This window comes from Haliotis rubra, unplaced genomic scaffold (genome assembly GCF_003918875.1).
Source record: "Haliotis rubra isolate DU_JTF1 unplaced genomic scaffold, ASM391887v1 Scf1146, whole genome shotgun sequence".
Classification (NCBI taxonomy): Eukaryota; Metazoa; Mollusca; class Gastropoda; order Lepetellida; family Haliotidae; genus Haliotis; species Haliotis rubra.
The window spans coordinates 95,576-117,241 of NW_025765055.1; the positions used below are offsets into that span (position 1 = coordinate 95,576).

Below are 21,666 nucleotides of genomic sequence, written 5' to 3' on the forward strand. Positions count from 1 at the left end.
TCACGCTGAAGACCCGGGTTCGATTCCCCACATGGGTACAATGTGTGAAGCCTATTTCTGGTGTCCCCCACTGTGAAAATGCTGGAATATTGCTAAAAACAGCGTAAAACCCAACTCACTCACTCATTCACCTCATGAGACAGTACAAGACATTAGCTTAGAATACAGGATCTAAGGCCAGACCAACTTTATTTCTTTTTTTACAGATCCGCTAGTGGTATTTTTTCAACTTACAAGAATACGAAAAAAAATAAAAATCAATTTTTCCCCGCTCAATAAAAAAATCCTCATGTTTTTATTGGCCAAATTTGTAAACTTACAAAAAAAATGCAAAAAATTATTGTTTTTTCATAAATTGCCAAAAATAAATGTTTTTAGTAGTTAAAAGGAATATTACTTTGACAGGTGATTTAAATTTTTTATTATATTCTGTCCTGCATTTAGGTTTTCTGAGAACAAAAATCCGTAAAACAAGAAATACAATTGGTCTGGCCTTATATGGAAAATACACTACAAAACAACAAGCCAGTAAATCACGGTACTACCATGTAATGAGACCGAGTGTGGTATTTATTTATTACCAGTTTACATGCATTAAATTGACAAAATGCGTGAAGTTTTGTTAATATTTTGGTTTCAAGAGGAAACCGGTTTCATAAATTTTTGCGGGTTTTGTACTGTAGTACAATATTTGCATAGCGTCACTGTAATGGCGTCACTGCCTTAAACCGACGATCACGATGCATGTCAGTTGTCTTCGCCTCATTACAGCCTCCTACAGTAAACTACTCCGTAGCACCCGTTTCTTGGTTTCAGCCTGCTTCATTCGGCTAACATCACTGGTGGAAACATTGCGTTTACGTTTTTCGGATGGGTATAATGTCTCAGTTAGACTCACAATAAAACAGCCCATTTCGCGATGTTTACATTCCCACAATGCATTTAGTTGTAGAATGAATGGATCCACGTGTTTGTTATGAATGAAAAAGTAGTTCCGTCACAACATGACCTAACTGAGAGGTCATCGGGTTATCCAATCAAACTAAACAGGTCAAGTCAGACACAGTCAACGCTACATTTTGGTGTCTGAGATTAAAACTCCCTCTGACCGTGGGTAATAATAGTGTATATCTAATCCAGTTTCATTTGATGATGCTCTGAGTCATTTGATGATGCTTGACGGCCAAGCTTATAAACATATTTACAATCAATTATTAGGGTGAAAGTGGCTGTTTCTAACTCTGAGGCAGTGTGTAGCCAAGAGGTTAGAGCATTTGCTTGTCTCACCAAAGGTCCAGGTTCGATATCACAACATGTGAAACCTTTTTTCTCTTGTCACCAGCTGCCGTATTGCAAATATACTTAATACACTAACTCAAAATACATATTGTTAGTGGAAAGTGTAGTAAAATATTTATGTCTTCTTCTTATCAATTACAAACATGATAAATGCTTTGATGAATCTTCAATTGGTTTAAGGTGGCATATTGGAAATTGTTATTTTATATTGTTTGAACAGTTAACTGACATCTCTGTCCTGGAGCTGCTTTTGTTTGTTTGTTTGTTTGTTTGTTTATTTGTTTGTCATCGTGGTAGTGGTACACTAGCTCTCATTCATATATTAGTAGGTTCATTGTCAGGTTGGGGGCTGTGGGGTAGCCTAGTGGTTAAAGCGTTGGCTCGTCACGCCGAAGACCCGGGTTCGAATCACCACATGGGTACAATGTGTGAAGCCCATTTCTGGTGTCCCCCGCCGTGATGTTGCTGGAATATTGCTAAAAGCGGCGTAAAACCAAACTCAGTCATTGTCAGGTTGCAAGTTATTTGTTTTGTTTGTTTTCCAGCAAGATTAAAATATATTTCCATTTTGTTTGGATGCAAAATAAGTTGTCAAGAAAAAAAATAATTTGGGATCCAAACAGCAGTTTTATAAAATATACAATTTTCAGTTAACAGAAAGGGGCATAGAATGATGATTAATCCTGCAGAAATAGCCAGCACAAAATTGTCCCCCCTTTTTACAAAGATTTAGTCATTTCTGTCTTCATAATAATGAAAACATGAAACATTCTTTGAGTCAATCTGGCCCCGATTTCTCGAAACAAACTTAAGTTTTTACTCAAATTTGACAGTTTGAAACAGCTGAATTTTTAACAAGACTGCATATTTTTAATTAAAAAATCCCAAACAACTTAAGTAATCTATCCACCAAACTCAAATTGTCTACTAAGTTTGAGTTTAATATTGATTTCAGTTTATTCTGGGAAATGCATTTTCCTGTGTTTTCTCAAATTTGAGTAAAAAACTCTGACTTAAGTCCAAACTCAGACTTAAGTTTGTTTCGAGAAATCGGGTTCTGATTTATAATCATGAGTCCCGTTTCTTTTGTTGTTGGATGCCACTATGAGAACTTTGATAACTTATTACCAACTGCTGACTTATATCTAGTATTCATTCTAGCATCTATATCAGTATCTAGTGCTGGAGAAAATATGTGTATATGGAAGATTATGGATGAACATTATTGTTATTGTACACTCATGCTTTGTAAATTGTTCATCAGTCATATCTTTGACAAAATGTTGCATCAATAAAAAATAGATTTTGTTACTGTGTTGAGTTGTGTCTGTTAGTGTTGCTTGAGTCAAAACAATAGAGGTGGAGGGGTAGTCTAGTGGTTAAAGCGTTCGCTCATCACACCGAAGACCTGGGTTTGATTCCCCACATGGGTGTGAAGTGTGAAGCCCATTTCTGGTGTCCCCTGCCATGATATTGCTGGAATATTGCTGGAATATTGCTAAAAGCGACGTAAAACCATGCTCACTCACTCACTCAAAACAGACATCTGTTGGGAGACTGTGTAGGACATTTTACTGGCCTCTCAGATCTGTACCCATGAAGATCGTGAAATGAAATGTGACAGTGAGATAATTATTTATTTATTTTTCACTTTATTTCTTTTTTACCGAGATAATTATGTTGTGACAGATACCTAGAACAAATAGTCATCTTTTCATTTCAAATAGTTCGTGACCGCCTCCGTGGTGTAGTGGTTAGAGCGTCCACCCGGAGAGCGGAAGGTCGTGGGTTCGATCCCGACCGCGTCATACCAAAAGACGTTAAAATATGGTACTTGTTGGTCCCAGCCTGGTGCTCGGCATTAATGGGTACAACAAGGACTGGTCGGCTCGGAGTCAGTATAATGTGTCTGAGTGGGGTATTCATGCTTCACTGCGGAATGGTATCTCAGTGGGCTAGCACTATAAAACCAGCTTCAGTCTGGGCTAGTACAATCAGCTGCACCTACACATACACACGCATGCACGTCGTCATATGAGCGAAATATTCTCAATCACGATGTTAATCCCAATTTCACCTCAACTCAAATAGTTCGATGTTACCTTGATTTACTTTAATTCAGACCCAAAATCCGGGTTAGAATTAGTCATCAACAACGCATCTTTGTCGTAAAAGGAGATTAACAGGATTATGTGGCCAGGCTCGCTGACTTGGTTGACACATCAACGTATCCGAACTGCATAGATTGATGCTCCCGCTGTTAATCACTGACTGGCCCATGCTCATTATCCCGCAACGCGTTGTGGGGGGGATATTAAAATGGACTCTGTCTGTCCGTCCGTCCGTGCACATTTGTCTTTTCCGGAGCAGAACTCTAAAACCGTTAAATATTTCTTCACCAAACTTGGCACATACATGGATCTGGTAGTGTACTGGTGCCTTTTGGTAGTTTTGGAATTCTGAATAAAATATTTTGGGCGTTTCCATGGCAACAAGTTCGACTTTGACTGAAATTAGTGGTAGTGCTCTTTTCCAGAGCAGAACTCTAAAACCGTTCAATATTTCTTCACCAAACTTGGCACATAGATAGATCTGGTGTGGTACTTGTGCCTTTTGGTAGTTTTGGAATTCTGAGTAAAATATTTTTGGCGTTTCCATGGCAACATGTTTGACTTTTGAAATTAGTGGTAGTGCTCCTTTCTGGAGCAGAACTTTAAAAACCTTTCAATACTCTCCTTCCACTTTTCTATATACACACCTAAATATTTGACATAATCATGAAGAGTATTTTGCCACTGCGGGGGATATTGATGACTTTGTCTTCTTGTTTATTTACATACTGGAGAGACTGCAGCGTTAAACAAATCAATCTGTTCAGGACTGCCTCCATGGTCTAGCAGATAGTGTCTGCATGGAGAACAGTGAGTGAGTGAGTTTAGTTTTACGCCACACTCAGCAATATTCAAGCTATATGGTGGCGGTCTGTAAATAATCGAGTCTCGACCTGACAATCCAGTGATCAACAGTATGAGCATCGATCTAAGTCCTACATTTGGAACCGACGCTGTCGAGTGTGGGTAGAATCAGGAACTGCTCATTTGTGTGCGATGTTTGTATGTATTATTATTACCCACATGGTCAACGTATGGGTAGTTGCATACTGATCTCGTACGTCACACGAGTGTCGTATCGCGTTGACCTGTGTCGTAACGACTTGACCTGAGATTCTAACGATTTGATTGGATAACCGATGACCTCTCAATTAGGTCACATTCTGACGTAACTATATTTTCATTCATAACAAACACGCGAATTCATTCATTCTACAACTTGAATGCATTGTGGGAATGTAAACATTGCGAACGTTGCCGTGTCGCTGTTTAATTGTGAGTCGAACTGAGACATTATATCCGTCGAAAAACATAAACGCAATGTTTCCACCAGTGATGTTAGCCGAATGAAGCAACTGCAAACCAAGAAACGGGGTGCTACGGAGTAGTTTACTGTAGGAGGCTGTACAAGGCGATGACAACTGACGTGCATCGGGATGTCGGTTACCAAAGCAGTGACGTCATTACAGTGTGACGTCATGCAAATATTGTACTACAGTATAAACTCTTCCGCAACCTCTTTATGAAACCGGTTTCGGTTTGAAACCAAAATATGAACAGAAATACGTTATTTTGTCAGACGTGGGTAATAAATAAAATACCACACTTGGTCTCATTACATACGAATTATACGAAGCTTTCGCTCGGTCAGATACCATGGGAAGGACACTCGTTTCGTATAATTCGTATGTAATGAGACCTCGTGTAGTATTCTCTATTTAATACGCAGCGAATATTGTCTTGCAACATTCCCGCGAGTCGAATACCATTCGATCATGTTTTTCAACCAATCAGATTAAAGAACACAGTGACTTTTGGTTTACAATACACCTTCAACATGTACATGGCTGCCTATATGCACGAAACACGTTCAACGAACACATTTCCTGTATAACCATGTATTGATGCTGCAATCTTGTATTGAGTTTTATGCAAAATGTGTTTGTGAAATACTGTAGTAAATAAGGGCAAAAGACAATGTCTTGCTTCTTGCCACAGCCTCTGTGGTGTAGTGGTTAGAGAGCCCAGAGAGCGGAAGGTCACGAGTTCGATTCCCGACCGCGTCATACCAAAAGACGTGAAAATATGGTACTTGTTGGTCCCTGCCTGGCACTCGGCATTAATGGGTACAACAAGGACTGGTCGGCTCGAAGTCAGTATAATGTGTTTGAGTGGGGTATTCATGCTTAACTGCGGCATGGTATCTCAGTGAGCTAGCACTATAAAACCAGCTTCAGTCTGGGCTAGTACAAGCAGCCACACATACACATGCATGAGCGAAATATTCTTAAGTACGACGTTAAACCCTATTTCACCTCACCTCAATTTGGCATATACATCCACAACGCTTTAGAAAGTGGTTAGATGTGACAAGTGCACTTGTACACATCCTGTTATTTTTGGAGTTTAGTCCAACTCTCAGAGTATGACACTTAAGCGGCAAGCTTGTATTGGGTTTAATATAAAATGTGTTCAACATAGTCTGTTTGCAGTGAAAACGTACCGATGAATCTCACTTTAAACAGAAACGTAAATCGAATAAAGTGAAAATAAGATTGCGAATCCTCCTAATTTTACCTTACCAATTGAACATTTAAATCTCAGAATTTTATTCAACTTAGGATAAAAGTTGTTTAACAAACGATCATGGTTTCAAACCGCTATTATTGGTTTGTATTACAAGGGGGGTATGCACATTAGATGAAACACCTAGAACATGTATGGTTGGTCTAAGTTAACGCTCATCACCTACCGCACGTGCATTTGTTTCACTGTTCCAACTACTACGCTTACTCCCTTGTAATACAAACCAATAATAGCGATTTGAATCTATGACCGTTTCACCTCATTGATTTACTTTTTTTGTTTAAAGCGAAATTCCTCGGTACGTTTTCATTGCAAACAGACTATAATCCGGGTCCAAACCTTTGAGGTACAGTCGAGCGTACTTACCACATCATTGCATTTGCTGAATCTGCTCTTGCATGTACATGATAAAGACATAACTCTACAGGCAAAATGATAACATGTATGCAAATTACTATTAATGTGATGACTTCCCATTTACGAGATAATTATATTCTTTTGATTTTTTATTTGTTTGCATTGTGAGATGATATACACAATGTATGCACAAATTATATAAATATTCATGTACGAATCTGCATGCAACAGCTTGTCTGTGTGACTAGGAATGTAAACCTGGAGTCTGCAGTTGTCTAGCTATTGTAAAGCTAAGATCATCATCTGTCTGGGTGGATGGAGACCTAGGGGAAAGCTGCTTCCAGACAACCGTAAGTTAAACACATCAGAGTTCGAGACAACCATGTTTGACTTTGCTATGTTCGCCGTCCAGAGAATGTAAAACGTTCAGTTAAGAAAACATTTTTAAATTACCAATTTGAGAGTCAACGACAGCTGTAATTGCATGAGACTGACGAAGTTTGGTTTTACGCCGCTTTTAGCAATATTCCAGCAACATCACGGCGGGGAACACCAGAAATGGGCTTCACACATTGTACCCTTGTGGGGAAGCGAACCCGGGTCTTCGGCGTGATGAGCCAATGCTTTAAACACTAGGCTACCCCACCGCCCCTAATTGTATGAGAATTCCATTGAACAACTGCTAACAGTTCGCTGGAACATTGTTTAAACAGTATTTGGTTTTTAAGTTTGAAGGTTTGGTTTATTTGTTGTTTAACGCCGCACTCAGCAATATTAAAGGTATATGGCGGTGGACTGTAAATAATCGAATCTGGACCAGATAATCCCGTGATCAAAATTATAAACTTTGATCTACGCATTTGACATGTGTCAACCAAGTCAGCCGGCCTGACCACCCGATCCCGCCAGTCGCTTCTTACGACAAGCATGGGTTATGTGAAGATCAATTCCAACCCGGATCTTCTGATCTTCACGGGTCTTTATGTTTTCATTGAGTGAATGAGTGAGTCAGTTCAAATTTATGGTCACATCGAAAGTATTTCAGCCAGATCGTGACGAGAGAAAATTATACCAAAACTAGTTCAAGAGCGTATAAAATATTCAACTGATAACAGGGGTGGAAATAACCCATTGCCCGACGTCCGAGTCCAGTGTTTTTTTCTGTCGGGCAAACAGATTTGTATATCACACTGTACCGGTGTCCAGTTGACTTTCCAATGTTAATTATGTTGTTTATTTAAAAAAATCAGCAAGAAAACGGTCGGTATAGTCGGAAAATTATCAGGACAAGTGACTTTACATGTGCCACTGTACCGGGGTACACTATCAATTTTAAAGTTATTTCCACCCCTGGTTAATAATAAACAACACAATGTTAAAAAGGGCCAGATATGACTTGCAACCAAAGTTATGCCATCATACTGAGGACCGTGGGGACTTACGATACATCTGCTTCCTGCACAGTTCCCAAGCTGGATTGATACCATCCCTTCAACTGCTAGCTGTTTTACGCAAGATTAGCCATTTATTTAAAAATCTACATATATACTACGGTTAAAAACTTGATGTTTCAGGGAGATGGATTGCCACGTCCATGATGAAGATGAAAATGGCGACATTGAACTGGACCCCGTCTCTAATGTGCTGCCAACCCGCCATACTGACAATGAAAGGAAGGACGCTCACAGAGGCAACTGGAGTTCGGGGAGGGAATACCTGTTATCTGTTATTGGGTATTCCGTTAGTCTCACAAACGTTCTGCGTTTTCCTTACATCTGCAGCAGAAACGGTGGAGGTAACTGATTTCATTCTGTAATGCCATAAAGCCCTACTCCCTATAGTAAAGCCCTACTCCCTATAGTAAAGCCCCACTCCCTATAGTAAAGCCCCACTCCCTATAGTAAAGCCCTACTCCCGATAGTAAAGCCCCTACTCTCTATAGTAAAGCCCTACTCCCTCTATAGTAAAGCCCTACTCCCTATAGTAAAGCCCTACTAAAGCCCTATAGTAAGTGTAAAGCTCCTACTCCCTATAGTAAAGCCCTACTCCTATAGTAAAGCCCTACTCCTATAGTAAAGCCCTACTCCCCATAGTAAAGCCCTACTCCCTATAGTAAAGCCCTACTCCTATAGTAAAGCCCTACTCCCTATAGTAAAGCCCTACTCCCTATAGTAAAGCCCTACTCCCTATAGTAAAGCCCTACTCCCCTATAGTAAAGCCCTACTCCCTATAGTAAAGCCCTACTCCCTATAGTAAAGCCCTACTCCTATAGTAAAGCCCTACTCCCCATAGTAAAGCCCTACTCCCTATAGTAAAGCCCTACTCCCTATATAGTAAAGCCCTACTCCCTATAAGTAAAGCCCCACTCCCATAGTAAAGCCCTACTCCCTATAGTAAAGCCCTACTCCTATATATAGTAAAGCCCTACTCCTATAGTAAAGCCCTCCTATAATAAAGCCCTACTCCTATATATAGTAAAGCCTACTCCCCATACTCTCTATAGTAAAGCCCTACTCCTATAATATATAGTAAAGCCCCTACTCCCTATAGTAAAGCCCTACCCCTATACTAAAGCCCTATATATAGTAAAGCCCTACTCCCTATATAGTAAAGCCCTACTCCCTATATATAAAGCCCCTACTCCTATAGTAAAGCCCTACTCCCTATATAGTGTAAAGCCCTACTCCCTAGTAAAGCCCTACTATAATAAAGCCCTACTCCTATAGTAAAGCCCTACTCCCTATAGTAAAGCTCCTACTCCTCATAATAAAGCCCTACTCCCTTATAGTAAAGCCCTACTCCTTATAGTAAAGCCCTACTCCTATAGTAAAGTAAAGCCCTACTCCCCTATAGTAAAGCCCTAATCCCTATAGTAAAGCCCTACTCCTTATAGTAAAGCCCTACTCCCCATAGTAAAGCCCTACTCCCTATAGTAAAGCCCTACTCCCTATTGTAAAGCCCTACTCCCTATAGTAATTCTACAAATTAGTAATTGTGGAAGTAAAACAACTTTTGTCACCCCAAATTGGCAAGAACAACAGAAATATCGTTTGGTTGGGATAAAAAGATATGTCCCCGAGTTTCTCGAAAGACAGACGGGTGGTATTCTGTTAGCTATATCATCCCAAAACATACAGATAAAACAAGTATGAGAAAAGCAAGATTTATGGATGTCAACTATTTTATTGTGAATAACACGACGTGAGTGTATGCTTACTCCTTCATCAGGGGAAACGTCGTGTTATTCGAATCACAATCAAAAGTTGACATCCATAAATCTTGCTTTTCTTATGCATTCCACTTCTAAATGCCCTTCAAAGGTTTAAAACAAGTATGGTTATACATACTTGTTCCATTCCATATTCTGGACCGCCTCCGTGGTGTAGCGGTTAGAGCGTCCGCCCAGAGAGCGGAAGGTCGCGGGTTCGATCCCCGACCGCGTCATACCAAAAGACGTTAAAATATGGTACTTGTTGGTCCCTGCCTGGCGCTCGGCATTAATGGGTACAACAAGGACTAGTCAGCTCGGAGTCAGTATAATGTGTCTGAGTGGGGTATTCATGCTTCACTGCAGCATGGTATCTCAGTGGGCTAGCACTATACAACCAGCTTCAGTCTGGGCTAGTACAAGCAGCCGCACATACACATACACACGCATGCATGTCGTCATATGAGCGAAATATTCTCAAGCGCGACGTCAAACACAATTCACCTCACCTCATTCCATATTCTGGATAAATGGCCCCAAATGACAGTTATTATGTTCCGACTGGACAAAAGAAAACATATGTTGGAAAGCATTTGTTCATAACATTTTAGCGCATGGTTCACGAAATCTCCTCTAAAGCATCTTTATCTTAAAACGTTGGTAATCATATATAAAACGTGCTCTCTGGTTAGATGATCGGTACTCAACAGTAAAAACGCCCTTAGTATTGCTTTTAACTGGTATGTTTTATGTAGGTTCCGCTACATTAAAATATGTTGGAAAACATTTTTCAACAAAAAAAAATATTTCAGCGCATAACTTTAATTCACCAAATATCCTGTTGAGCATCTTTGACTGATAACGCTCGTAACCATACCTAAAACATGCATTCGAATCAAAGTATCAGTGTTCAACATTAAAATCATCTACAGTATTTCTTTTAACTGGTATGTTTTATCTTTTAACTGGTATGTTTTATCATTTAACTGGTATGTTTTATCATTTAACTTGGTATGTTTTATCTTTATCTGGTATGTTTTATCTTTTAACTGGTATGTTTTATCATTTAACTTGGTATGTTTTATCTTTTAACTGGTATTTTTTATCTTTAAACTGGTATGTTTTATCTTTTAACTGGTATGTTTTATCTTTTAACTGGTATGTTTTATCATTTAACTGGTATGTTTTATCTTTTAACTGGTATGTTTTATCTTTTAACTGGTATGTTTTATCTAGGTGCATTCCTCATTCCGTACATTGTCTGTCTGACGCTGTGTGGCCTGCCTCTATTCTTCCTGGAGGTTGCCATTGGTCAGTTCTGTGGGAAGAGTGCAGCACATGTGTGGAGTGTCTGCCCCTTCGTGAAAGGTAGGAACCTTTGTGAGTGAGTGAGTTTTGTTTTACGCCACACTCAGCAATATTCCAGCTATATGGCGGCAGTCTGTAAATAATCGAGTCTGGACCAGAACCGATCCCGTTAGTCGCCTCTTACGACAAGCATAGTCGCCTTTTGTAGCAAGCATGGGTTCCCAATTGCGCAGATCGATCCTCATGCTGTTGATCACTGGATTGTCTGGTCCAGACTCGATTATTTACAGACCGCCGCCATATGGCTGTAATATTGCTGAGTGCGGCGTAAACCTAAACTCACTCACTCACCCCTCAGGCACCTGAATGGTAACAGTCATCTCATAACATGACCCACTGGGTACTCATTTTTGTGAACAGAGGCGTATTATACAAAAAGCCGTGTTATCCGTGGTTCGACTTAACCGAAACGTTCCTTCGACACAACCGTTGACACATCAATGTTCTAGACAACGGTGTTTAATCGTGCTAAACTGTCAGGCGCGTAGCAAGCCAATTTTTTCGTGTAAGCCCGAAAGGTGGCAAAGTTATATATTTATATAGTATTGATGGCTTGCCCATCCCTTTTAGCAACAATCATGTGTAAGCCCAGTTTTTTAAATAATAGTAGCTACGCCCCTGACTGTATAGATTCCGTTTGCTTGTTTGAGACAGAAGATGTCACGTATATCCTTCATTGTTCATAGGAGTCGTGGGAAATGGGTAGCCTAGCGGTGAAAGCGTTTGTTCGTCACGCCGAAGACCCGGGTTCGAGACTCCCCACATGGGTATAATGTGTGAAGCCCATTTCTGGTGTCCCTTGCCGTGATATTGCTGGAATATTGCTAAAAGCGGCGTAAAACCATAATCACTCTCACTCATAAGAGTGAGTGAGTGAGCTTAGTTATACGCCGCACTCAGCACTATTCCAGCGATATGGCGGCGGTCTGTAAATAATGGAGTCTGGACCAGACAATCCAGTGATCAACAGCATGAGCATCGATCGGTGCAATTGGGATACAATGACATGTGTCAACCAAGTCAGCGAGCCTGACCACCCGATCCCGTTAGTCGCCTCTTACGACAAGCGTGGGTTACTGAAGATCAATTCTAACCCGAATCTTCACGGGTAGTTTGTACACGTTTGTAGCTCGAATATCGCCGTCGACATGAGTCCCCTTTGTTCTCTAAACAACAAACAAACAAAAACATGATGTCTCTGATTTATGTATCAGGTCTTGGAATCGGCATGCTGACAATCTCTGGCATGGCAATGGCAGTATACACTGTTCTGTGTGCCTGGGCACTCTACTACATGTACTTCTCCTGTAGAACAGTCCTGCCCTGGACACACTGCGGGAACTCGTGGAACTCTGAATATTGTGTCCAAAGTATAAAATCATTTAAAGGTAAAAAAACAGGCGGATATCCGCTCTTTTAGGGGCATTTAGTAGCGATGAACATGTGTCAAAACCTTTTAGATTTGACTTTCTTTACTTTGACGTTTTGGAGTTAATATCAGACAGCATTCCCAAGTTGACCCAAGGTTGGCAAAGGTTGGCAACGTCGCGGTCGGATTTCATACGTTTGCCCAACGTCAGGTATAATCGCGGAAATCGTATTCAAGGGACGCTACTCCAAACTGTTAGCTTTTCCTAGAGGGCGCTGTGGTTCTTCGCGCAGACGACGCGACATGATGACAAGCTCGGCCATCGGAGTACAGGTTTCCTCGAATATATAGCGGTGAGTCTTTCATGATGTGGTTTTATTATGTCCGAACTCACTCTCCTACCCAGAGTTCAATGCTAAGTCATCACTGCGCCGGAGTGTGGTCCGAACTGTGCCCACCGAAAAAAATCAGTCATGGTTCTTTCAGAAATACCAACATCAATGATTATTTTCTTGAAACGATAGTGTTTTTTATTAATACAAAATGCTTCTTTTTATCTTTAATTCAAGGGATTGGTGACATAATCTATTGGAATTATTTATGAATATTAATCAATTCAAAACTACCGTTAAGAGTAACGTTACGCATTAGATTGAATTAATTAAGTGGTTATCTCCATTTCAAGCATTTGACATCTTCCATTGAAAAGTGCACACTGCATATCAGACTTGATGTTTACAAATAAAATGAAAATAAAACATTGTTATTTTTTTTCTCCATTTTATTGTTATTGTAAATAAACTCTAAACTGTAAACAATTAAAAAAATGAGGGTTTACTTTAGACAATGTCACTTTATTGTGAGTGCTAATGTCAGCTTTGTCTGTCAATGACTGGCTGGCTGAGTATGGTTTTAGCAATATTCCAGCAATATCACGGCGGGGGACACCAGAAATGGGCTTCACAAGTTGTACCGATGTGGGGAATCGAACCCGGGCCTTCGGCGTGACGCTGTCAATGAATGACGTGTCCGTCATAAATGTGACATTAGTAACAGTAATCATATGGCATGTTTGAGTGGCATTTTAAAAGTTGAGACGTACAATATAGAACAATTTTTATGGATAACAACTTAATCGCAATCACGAAATAAAGAAGTTGTTATCCATAAAATATGTTCTATATAGTAATCATGTGAGTGAGTGAGTGAGTATGGTTTTACTTACTTTTTTAGCAATATTCCAGCAATATCACGGCGGGGACACCAGAAATGGGCTTTACACATTGCACCCATGTGAGGAAGCGAACCCGGGTCTTCGGCGTGACGAGCGAACGCTTTAACCACTAGGCTACCCCACCGCCCCAAAGAAACAATAGAATTGTATTATTAATATATGTGAATTAAATTAGATTAGCAACATATCTGCCACACTGTGATAATTTCTTACAATTCCAGCTAATACTTTTTAATGTACCGGTTTTGTTGCAAATGTCACATTTATGACGGACCTAAATGTTGCTAATGTCTGTCAAAATCTGACACTAACATCCTGTTAGTTTATAAATAACACAAAAATAAGGGTGGTATCTCATCTTTCATATTTTGCGCATTAAGTAACCACAGACCATTCACACATATCTAAAAAATCTGATTTTTGCCTCCTTAAAATTGTTATCGATAATCACTGATGTGTGCAGTTTTCAATGGAAGTGAATAACGTGTTTAGTTAAAACGACTGAATTGTTTCGACATTTTCTGAAACCATCTAAGCTATCATATTTTAAAAATTTCCCCAACATCTAAATAGTGTTGGGAATTGGTTAAAATTTCATAATTGATGATTGGTTCATTACAACCGATCAATCGTCGAAAATAATTGGTTAGCATCATGTATGAAATGTTCCTGGTTATTTTTGTAAAAGCACAAAACGTGAAGAAAAAACATGTTGTTCTTTGGGGTGATTTTGCAAATTGCACATCTTTAAAGGATGAATAGTATCTTAGGAACATAAATTTCGTGGGATTTTAAAGATACATTCAATTGTCACTTGGAACGAGCTTGTAGTGCTCATGAAATGTAACAGACAAAACCAACGTGTGAAAAATATTGTAAATGCAAAAAGTGTTCCAGAATTGTGGGTGTTCGATTATGAGAAAACATGATCGATTGTTTGGTCGTTTATTCACTGCGACAAATCAGAGTTCATGTTGTATTATACGTTGCATGGGAGCGGTGTTCTCAGGGCTCCTTTTCATTATATATATATTTTTTTACTATGAACTGTTTTTCAGTAAATTCTGTTCATTTCAGAAACTAGTTGTTAGTCTAGGTTAATCTATCTACTTGGTTAATTAAGAATGTGATAGCTTGTGGTTTCTGTGCAGGTGATGTTTACAGTTCGTGGCAGCATATTCACTTAAAGTACTGATCATACAGGAGTGGTCATTCCATACAAAAAGCATGCACGATGCAAAAAATAATTGAAGTGTCTTCTAGAATGACAATATCTAAATAAAAACTTAATTTTAAAAAACATTATTTACATTGAAATCAGTTGAGTATTTTTTCTTCCGTGATCCAGTGACAAGGATGTTTTAAAAGGCAGCCAATGTGTGTTTATTTAAAAAAATAGATGACTTGACTTGTCGACTTTAACGCTAAAACTGCCAAAAAATCACTGACGGGTCTTTCCTTTATATAGTACTAAGACCCCGTCAGTGATAGTATATGATGTTTATGTGGTCATGTCATAGGGTGTTTGTTGCATTGGTTTATTTAGAGGCCAAGGCACAAGGATAGACCTTCGATGCAGATGAAGATCTCCTATATATCTTCCGTCTCTTCATCTGATGACTGAAATATAGGGTCACCTTCCACTCAACCCAAGTTCTGACTTGTAATTTAATAAATAAATAAACTTAATCTAAACCAGAAATATTTGTTGTTCATTATGTTTCTGTCATTATCAAACTTTTAATGGATCAAGAAAATTGATCACCCGTGAAGATCCGGGTTAGAATATTGATCTTCAGTCACCCATGCTTGTCGTAAGAGGCGACTAACGTGATCGGGTGGTCAGGCTCGCTGACTTGGTTGACACGTCATCGGTTCCCCATTGCGTATATCGATGCTCATGCTGTTGACCACTGGATTGCCTGGTCCAGACTTGATTATTTACAGACCGCCGCCATATAGCTGGGATATTAGTGACTGCGGCGTGAAACTATATGCAGTCGCCTCTTACGACAAGCATGGGTTACTGAAGATTCACTCTAATCCAAACCCCATACTCACTGACTACAGACATCACGCAATCATTTCAAAATTATCTCACAATTTCACGTAAAGGTTCTTGTCGCCTTTTTTTAACAAACTGCTGTTTTCTCCTTCATGTGCAGACTGAAATAGCAATACGTCTTGAAAGAAAAGGTTTTAACGAAATCCGCTGTTAACTTTCAGATATCAGTTCTACAGTGTTGAATGGAAGCGACATTAATTCAACACTGACATCTCAAAACAGAACCGGAAGCTTTGCTGTCGGAGGATGGGAGAAGTCAGCATTAGCTCACACGGCTGCTGAAGAATTCTGGCAGTGGGTAGATTTTTTCTTCATGGAAGTTGAGAAAACATTAACGACAATGTATATTCTAAACTATTCCGGTAGTTATCGGGGCGGTGGGGTAGCCAAGTGATCAGAGCATTCGCTGGTCCCTTGACCCAAGTTTGACTCCTTACATGGGCACACTGTAGGAAGCCAATTTCTGGTGCTCCTCGCCGTGATATTGCTGGAATGTTGCTAAACGTGGCATAAAACGTTATCACCAGAAATAACAAATACATTTTTTTTTAAAAATGCATATACTTTGCTGTTTTCATCATCATTGTATTGCTGTTTTTGTTTATTACGATGTTTTGTTTAGGTGGCGGGGCTCTGAACACATGACATATTTTTTGAATAATTTTACACCTATGAGGGTCAGTGACTTCACTTTCGCTATTATATGAGTGAGTGAGTTTGGTTTTACGCCACTTTTAGCAATATTCCAGCAATATCACGGCGGGGGACACCAGAAATGGGCTTAACACATTGTACCCATGTGGGGAATCGAGTCCGGGTCTCCGGCGTGACGAGCGAACGCCTTAACCACTAGGCTACCCCACCGCTCCAACTATTATATGAAACTCAAAAACTAAAACTAAACTCACTCACGCAAGTCCAGTATATTTATCAGGTACGGCTAAGCGTGATTAGGACACGATTTTTCAGAAGTCTAATCCGAATTGTTAAGCTATTAAATGTTTTACCAAATTATCAATATTATATAATTAGTGTAAATGGGTGGGTATGGATTTATTTATCTGTGAAGTGATTTTCAACAACAAGAGTTGAAAACTGTCGTAAGAGGCGACTAACGGCTCAGGTAGTCAGACTGACAGACGTGGTTGACATATTGTCATTGCATACCAACTGCGTAGGTCGATGCTCATGTTGTTGATCACTGGGTTGTCTGGTCCAGGATCGATTATTGACAGACCGTCGTTGTCTTGCTGGAATCTTGCTGAGTGCGACGTTAAACAACGAAGAATGACATACCATATCAGCAATAGCGGGTGATATCCACCAGTTGAACACTACCTAGCTAATTCTGGGTAACTTACTGATGAACGTCAACATGTGATTACCTTATCAGATGAGCAGAGAGAATGAGTGAGTGAGTGAGGTTAGTTTTACGCCGCACTCAGCAATATCCCAGCTATATGGCGGCGGTCTGTAAATAATCGAGTGTGGACCAGACAATCCAGTGATCAACAGTATGAGCATCAATCTTCGCAAATGGGAACCGAGCAGAGAGAATGAATGAATGAATATTGCTTTAAGACGCATCATCAGATATTGGGAGTGAAAGATATCAAATATCAAATTTAACGGTGAAGACTGACTGTTGAGATAAAAATCTGTATTTTGTTGAAGAGGTTTATTTCTTTGAAATATGCTAAAAACAAATGTTTCTAAACTGTTCTAAAAGCTCATTTTGGTGGGAACATCATTATAGGACGGTGTCTGATATGGGCGAAATCCACACATTCAAGTAAAATGGAATAAATACTAATTAGTGTGTGACATGGAATGCATTGGGTGAGCAGAGCCACACAACCGCTTAAGGGAATGGACAGATAAAGAACTGGGTTCTGTTTCACAAAGCGATCTCAGTGCTACTACTATCGTAACACTATGTTAGGAGATATTGTCGTAGCGCTATGATCAGTTTGTGAAACACGGTCCTGGGTACCGATCGAAAAGGCGTTAGTCACCTTACGGCCTGTCGTAACTATATAAACTAGCCACATAAAGAAACTGTGCATTGTCAAAATATTATCCCAGTTGATAAGTACGATAACAATGTCAAAGGCACATATAAACTTTAATGGAGGGATCATGAGACCATAACAAGTCGGGAGAATTTCAATTGAAAAGCCAATCACAATGACGTCACGAGTCCACAAGCGGGACAGGGGTCAAACGACCATGTCACAAGCTCAATAACGAGATGTCCACCATCGGCATTGAGAACAGCAGTGCATCAACGACGCATAGAGTCTGTCAAACGTGCAAGGAAGACTTGTGGGATGTCACGCCAGATTCTCTCAGGTTCTGTTGCAAGGTCAAGGACGTTATCTGGCGGATGAGGAAGACGGCGTAGACATCGATCCATCTCGTCCCAAACATGCTCTATCGGGTAGAGATCCGGTGAATTTGCAGGCCAAGGCAGTAAATCAACGTTGTCGTGTTGCAAGAAATCCATAGCAACCCTTGCCGTATGAGGGCGGGCATTGTCGTGTTGGAATGTTAACCCAGGGCCATGACGTTGCAGAAAAGGAATTGCAACAGGTCGAAGAATCTGATCCCTCGAGCCCACACCAGTTAAGTTGCCCTGAACAATCACCAAAGGAGTTCTTTGGCGTGCTGTTATTCCACCCCCAAATCATCACGAAACCACCACCAAAGCGATTCCTCTCCAAGACACAGGCTTGTGCATAACGTTCTCCCACGCGTCTATAGGCGCGTTGACGTCCATCACTATGGGAAATGTTAAACCTGGACTCATCTGTAAAAACAACATTTCTCCACCAAAACAAGGGTCTGCGGACATGATTTCGGCACCACATTCGGCGAGCTTGTCGATGACGTTGTGTCAGGATAGGCCGTATGGCGGGACGTCGTGGTCTGATCCCGTGATGACGTAAACGTTGTCGAACTGTGTTGGGGTGGATACGGCGAAGTCCTGTGATGGTTCGAGCAGTCATCACTGCAGTCTAAAACCTGTGGCGAAGATGGGCTCCCCTTATCCATCTGTCCTGTTTTGGCGTTGTTACACGTGGACGTCCAGAACGTGGCCGATCGATAACGTCATTTGTGTTCTGGTAGCGTCTCACCAGTGCAGAAATAGTGTTCCGGTGGCAGTGGAAGCGTGCAGCCACTTGTCGTTGAGACATTCCCCCACAGACCATCCCAATGGCCTCATGACGTTGTGCAGACGTGAGCCTTGGCATGCTATATGTTTCAATAGCCGTTTAATGTTTTGAACGGTCGCAAGGGCAGGGGTTGAGCTTTCCAAAGTGACAATATTGTGTGGCATTCATTTGCTCTGTTTCTCTTTTCCGGACTGCTCGTGCAACAACGTATTGCACGTCTCAAGGACGAACCCACTGACGTCACGGAACGTGGCACGTGCATGCATGTTGGATACATGTCACTAATCTCTGAGTTTAAATCCTTTTGTGTCTACACAGGTTTGATAAATTTAGATTTTAAATTTTTGTATGCACAGTTTCTTTATGTGCCTATTATAGTTTATCAAAGGCTTACGAATGTCGTAGCGCTACTAACGTTTAGTAGCTCAGGCTTAGATGACGTTGGCGGAGTCAAGTGGGAGCTTCTTCTGTGCCTCTTCATCTCATGGGCGATCATCTTTGGATGTGTGTTTAAAGGTGTCAAATCAGTCGGGAAGGTAAGACATAATTGCTGACAGATTATGTCATTACTGTATTGTGATGTTTTTGTTTTTATAAATCTTAAAATAGATACGTATTGTACGTTGAAATATAAAGTATATGTGTGTGATGTCATTGGCTCAACAAAGATGTCATTTGGAACAATCTAAAACATAAAGAAAAAATATACAACTACACAATCACAATCATACTCACAAATACAAGAGTGGGACCAAATATAATGGATGAACGAAGACGTCTTTTGAAACAACCTAAAGCAAAGCGAAACCAATATAAACCGCCTAACAAGAGCTAGAGCACTTGTCAGAATTGGAAATTGGGCCTTATGGTGAAGGGGTTTACTTGTCAAGCAAAAGGGTACAATGATTGAAGCACACATCTGGTGTCCCCAGCCATGATATTGCTAGAATATTGCTGATAGTGCACAAAACTCATATCACTCCTAAAGGATCGTCAGAAATGTTTACTGTGAAACAAAAACTTAAAAGAAAATAAAGAAGATAATTGTGTGACTCTTCACTTGAAGCCAAAACAATATCCTGGTGATCTTTTTGCAGGGGGCGGTGGGGTAGTCATGTGGTTAAAGCGTTCGCTCGTCATGCCGAAAGCCCGGTTAGGATTCCCCACATGGGCACATGTGCGAAGTCAATTCCTGGTGTCCCCCACCGTGATATTGCCAAAAGCGGCGTATAACTAAACTCACTCACTCCTATTGCCTGAAACGCACTCAGCAATATTCCAGCTGTAAATGGACCAGTAATCTCTCACTCTTATTGCAGGCTGTTTATGTCACAGCGACACTTCCATACATTTTCCTCTTCATCCTGCTTGTCCGTGGTTTGACTTTGCCAGGGGGACCAAGCGGGGCTCTCTTCTACCTCACACCAGATTTCAGCAAACTACTGGACATACAGGTACAGTCCGTTTGGCTCAAATTTTGAAAAGCGGACCGATGAATTGCAATCTAACTCGAAAACTCATAAACATAACATACTCAATGAAACGCTGATCATAATCAAAACATCATACCCACACTGAGAGGTTTTTGCAGAATTTTAGTCCTAAAAATAAAAAAGTTGTTTAACAAACTATCATTAAAATATTGACACAGTTCACTATTTGTTACGAGCGAGGAGTGCGGAGAAAAGGACAGCCAGGTGTTCGCCAAACACGTTCACAGACAAAGTTATTTATTCATTAACCTGTGCTGTGCCGTCTCCATCCGTTCTCGAACACCTGGCTGTCCCTTTCTCTGCACTCCTCCTCCTTTGATTATGATCAGCGTTTCATTGAGTATTTTATGTTTATTAGTTTTCGAGTTAGATTGCAATTCATCGGTCCGCTTTTGCGCCAAACGGACTATACGTCATGATTAAGGAAGGAAGGAAATGCCATTAGATCTAATTATGTGTTTACATCAATGGGACATATGCCATATTAGTGGAACATTGAATGTTTATGCAAGCAGTGCAAGGAATTTTATAGGATTTTGTTGGTTTGTTGTTCAACGCCGCACTCAACAATATTACAGCAATATAGCGGCGGCCTGTAAATAATTCAGTCTGGACCAAACAATCCAGTGATTGACATCGTGGTCATGCATCGATCTTTAGAATATTGGAACACGATGACATGTGCCAAAAAGTCAGCGAGTCTGACCACCAGATCTCCTTAGTCACCTCTGACGACAAGCATGGGTTCCTGAAAAACATTTTTTTGGCACAAACAACAACCAAGGAAGCTGGGATACCGACTTGGAGTTGGAAGTACTTAATTTATCCATCTACTGCAAGGCAGAATTACAACGAGTACCACCTTTCATGGTCCGTTGATGCAGCTTGGTTTTGTTTTCTTTCTTATTGTGTTTTGTAATTTGTGTTTTTGAACAAGCACATTGTTGCTAGGTGTGGCTGGCAGCCTGTGCCCAGGTGTTCTTCTCTCTGGGTCCTGCATGGGGAGGAATCATTACCCTGGCAAGCTACAACACGTTCCATGCAGATTGTCTCAGGTAATTTGAACAAGGACGTCGTGACATGATGAGTTTTGGTGGTGGTGATGGTGGAATTGGGTTTAACGTCGTGCTTGAGAATATTTCGCTCATATGACGACGTGCATGCGTGTGTATGTGTATGTGCGGCTGCTTGTACTAGCCCAGACTTAAGCTGGTTTTATAGTGCTAGCCCACTGAGATACCATGCCGCAGTGAAGCATGAACACCCCACTCAGACACATCATACTGACTCCGAGCCGACCAGTCCTTGCTGTACCCATTAATGCCGAGCGCCAGGCAGGGACCAACAAGTACCATATTTTAACGTCTTTTGGTATGACGCGGTCGGGGATCGAACCAACG

General features: G+C 40.6%; 1 protein-coding gene and 1 long non-coding RNA gene across 2 annotated transcripts; both read left to right on the forward strand.

Annotated features, from left to right (window-relative positions):
• Positions 1-1,157: 1,157 nt before the first annotated feature.
• Positions 1,158-2,054, forward strand: LOC124253896. Its single transcript, XR_006892325.1, has 2 exons — positions 1,158-1,640; positions 1,813-2,054. It is a non-coding gene; the product is annotated as an uncharacterized LOC124253896 (long non-coding RNA).
• A 13,496-nt stretch (positions 2,055-15,550) lies between these two features.
• On the forward strand, positions 15,551-21,325 carry LOC124253930 (sodium-dependent proline transporter-like). Its single transcript, XM_046687780.1, has 5 exons — positions 15,551-15,554; positions 15,759-15,891; positions 19,162-19,309; positions 20,093-20,227; positions 21,218-21,325. The coding sequence occupies exons 1-5, from the start codon at positions 15,551-15,553 to the stop codon at positions 21,323-21,325; spliced, it is 528 nt and encodes a 175-aa protein (XP_046543736.1).
• The last annotated feature ends 341 nt before the right edge of the window (positions 21,326-21,666 follow it).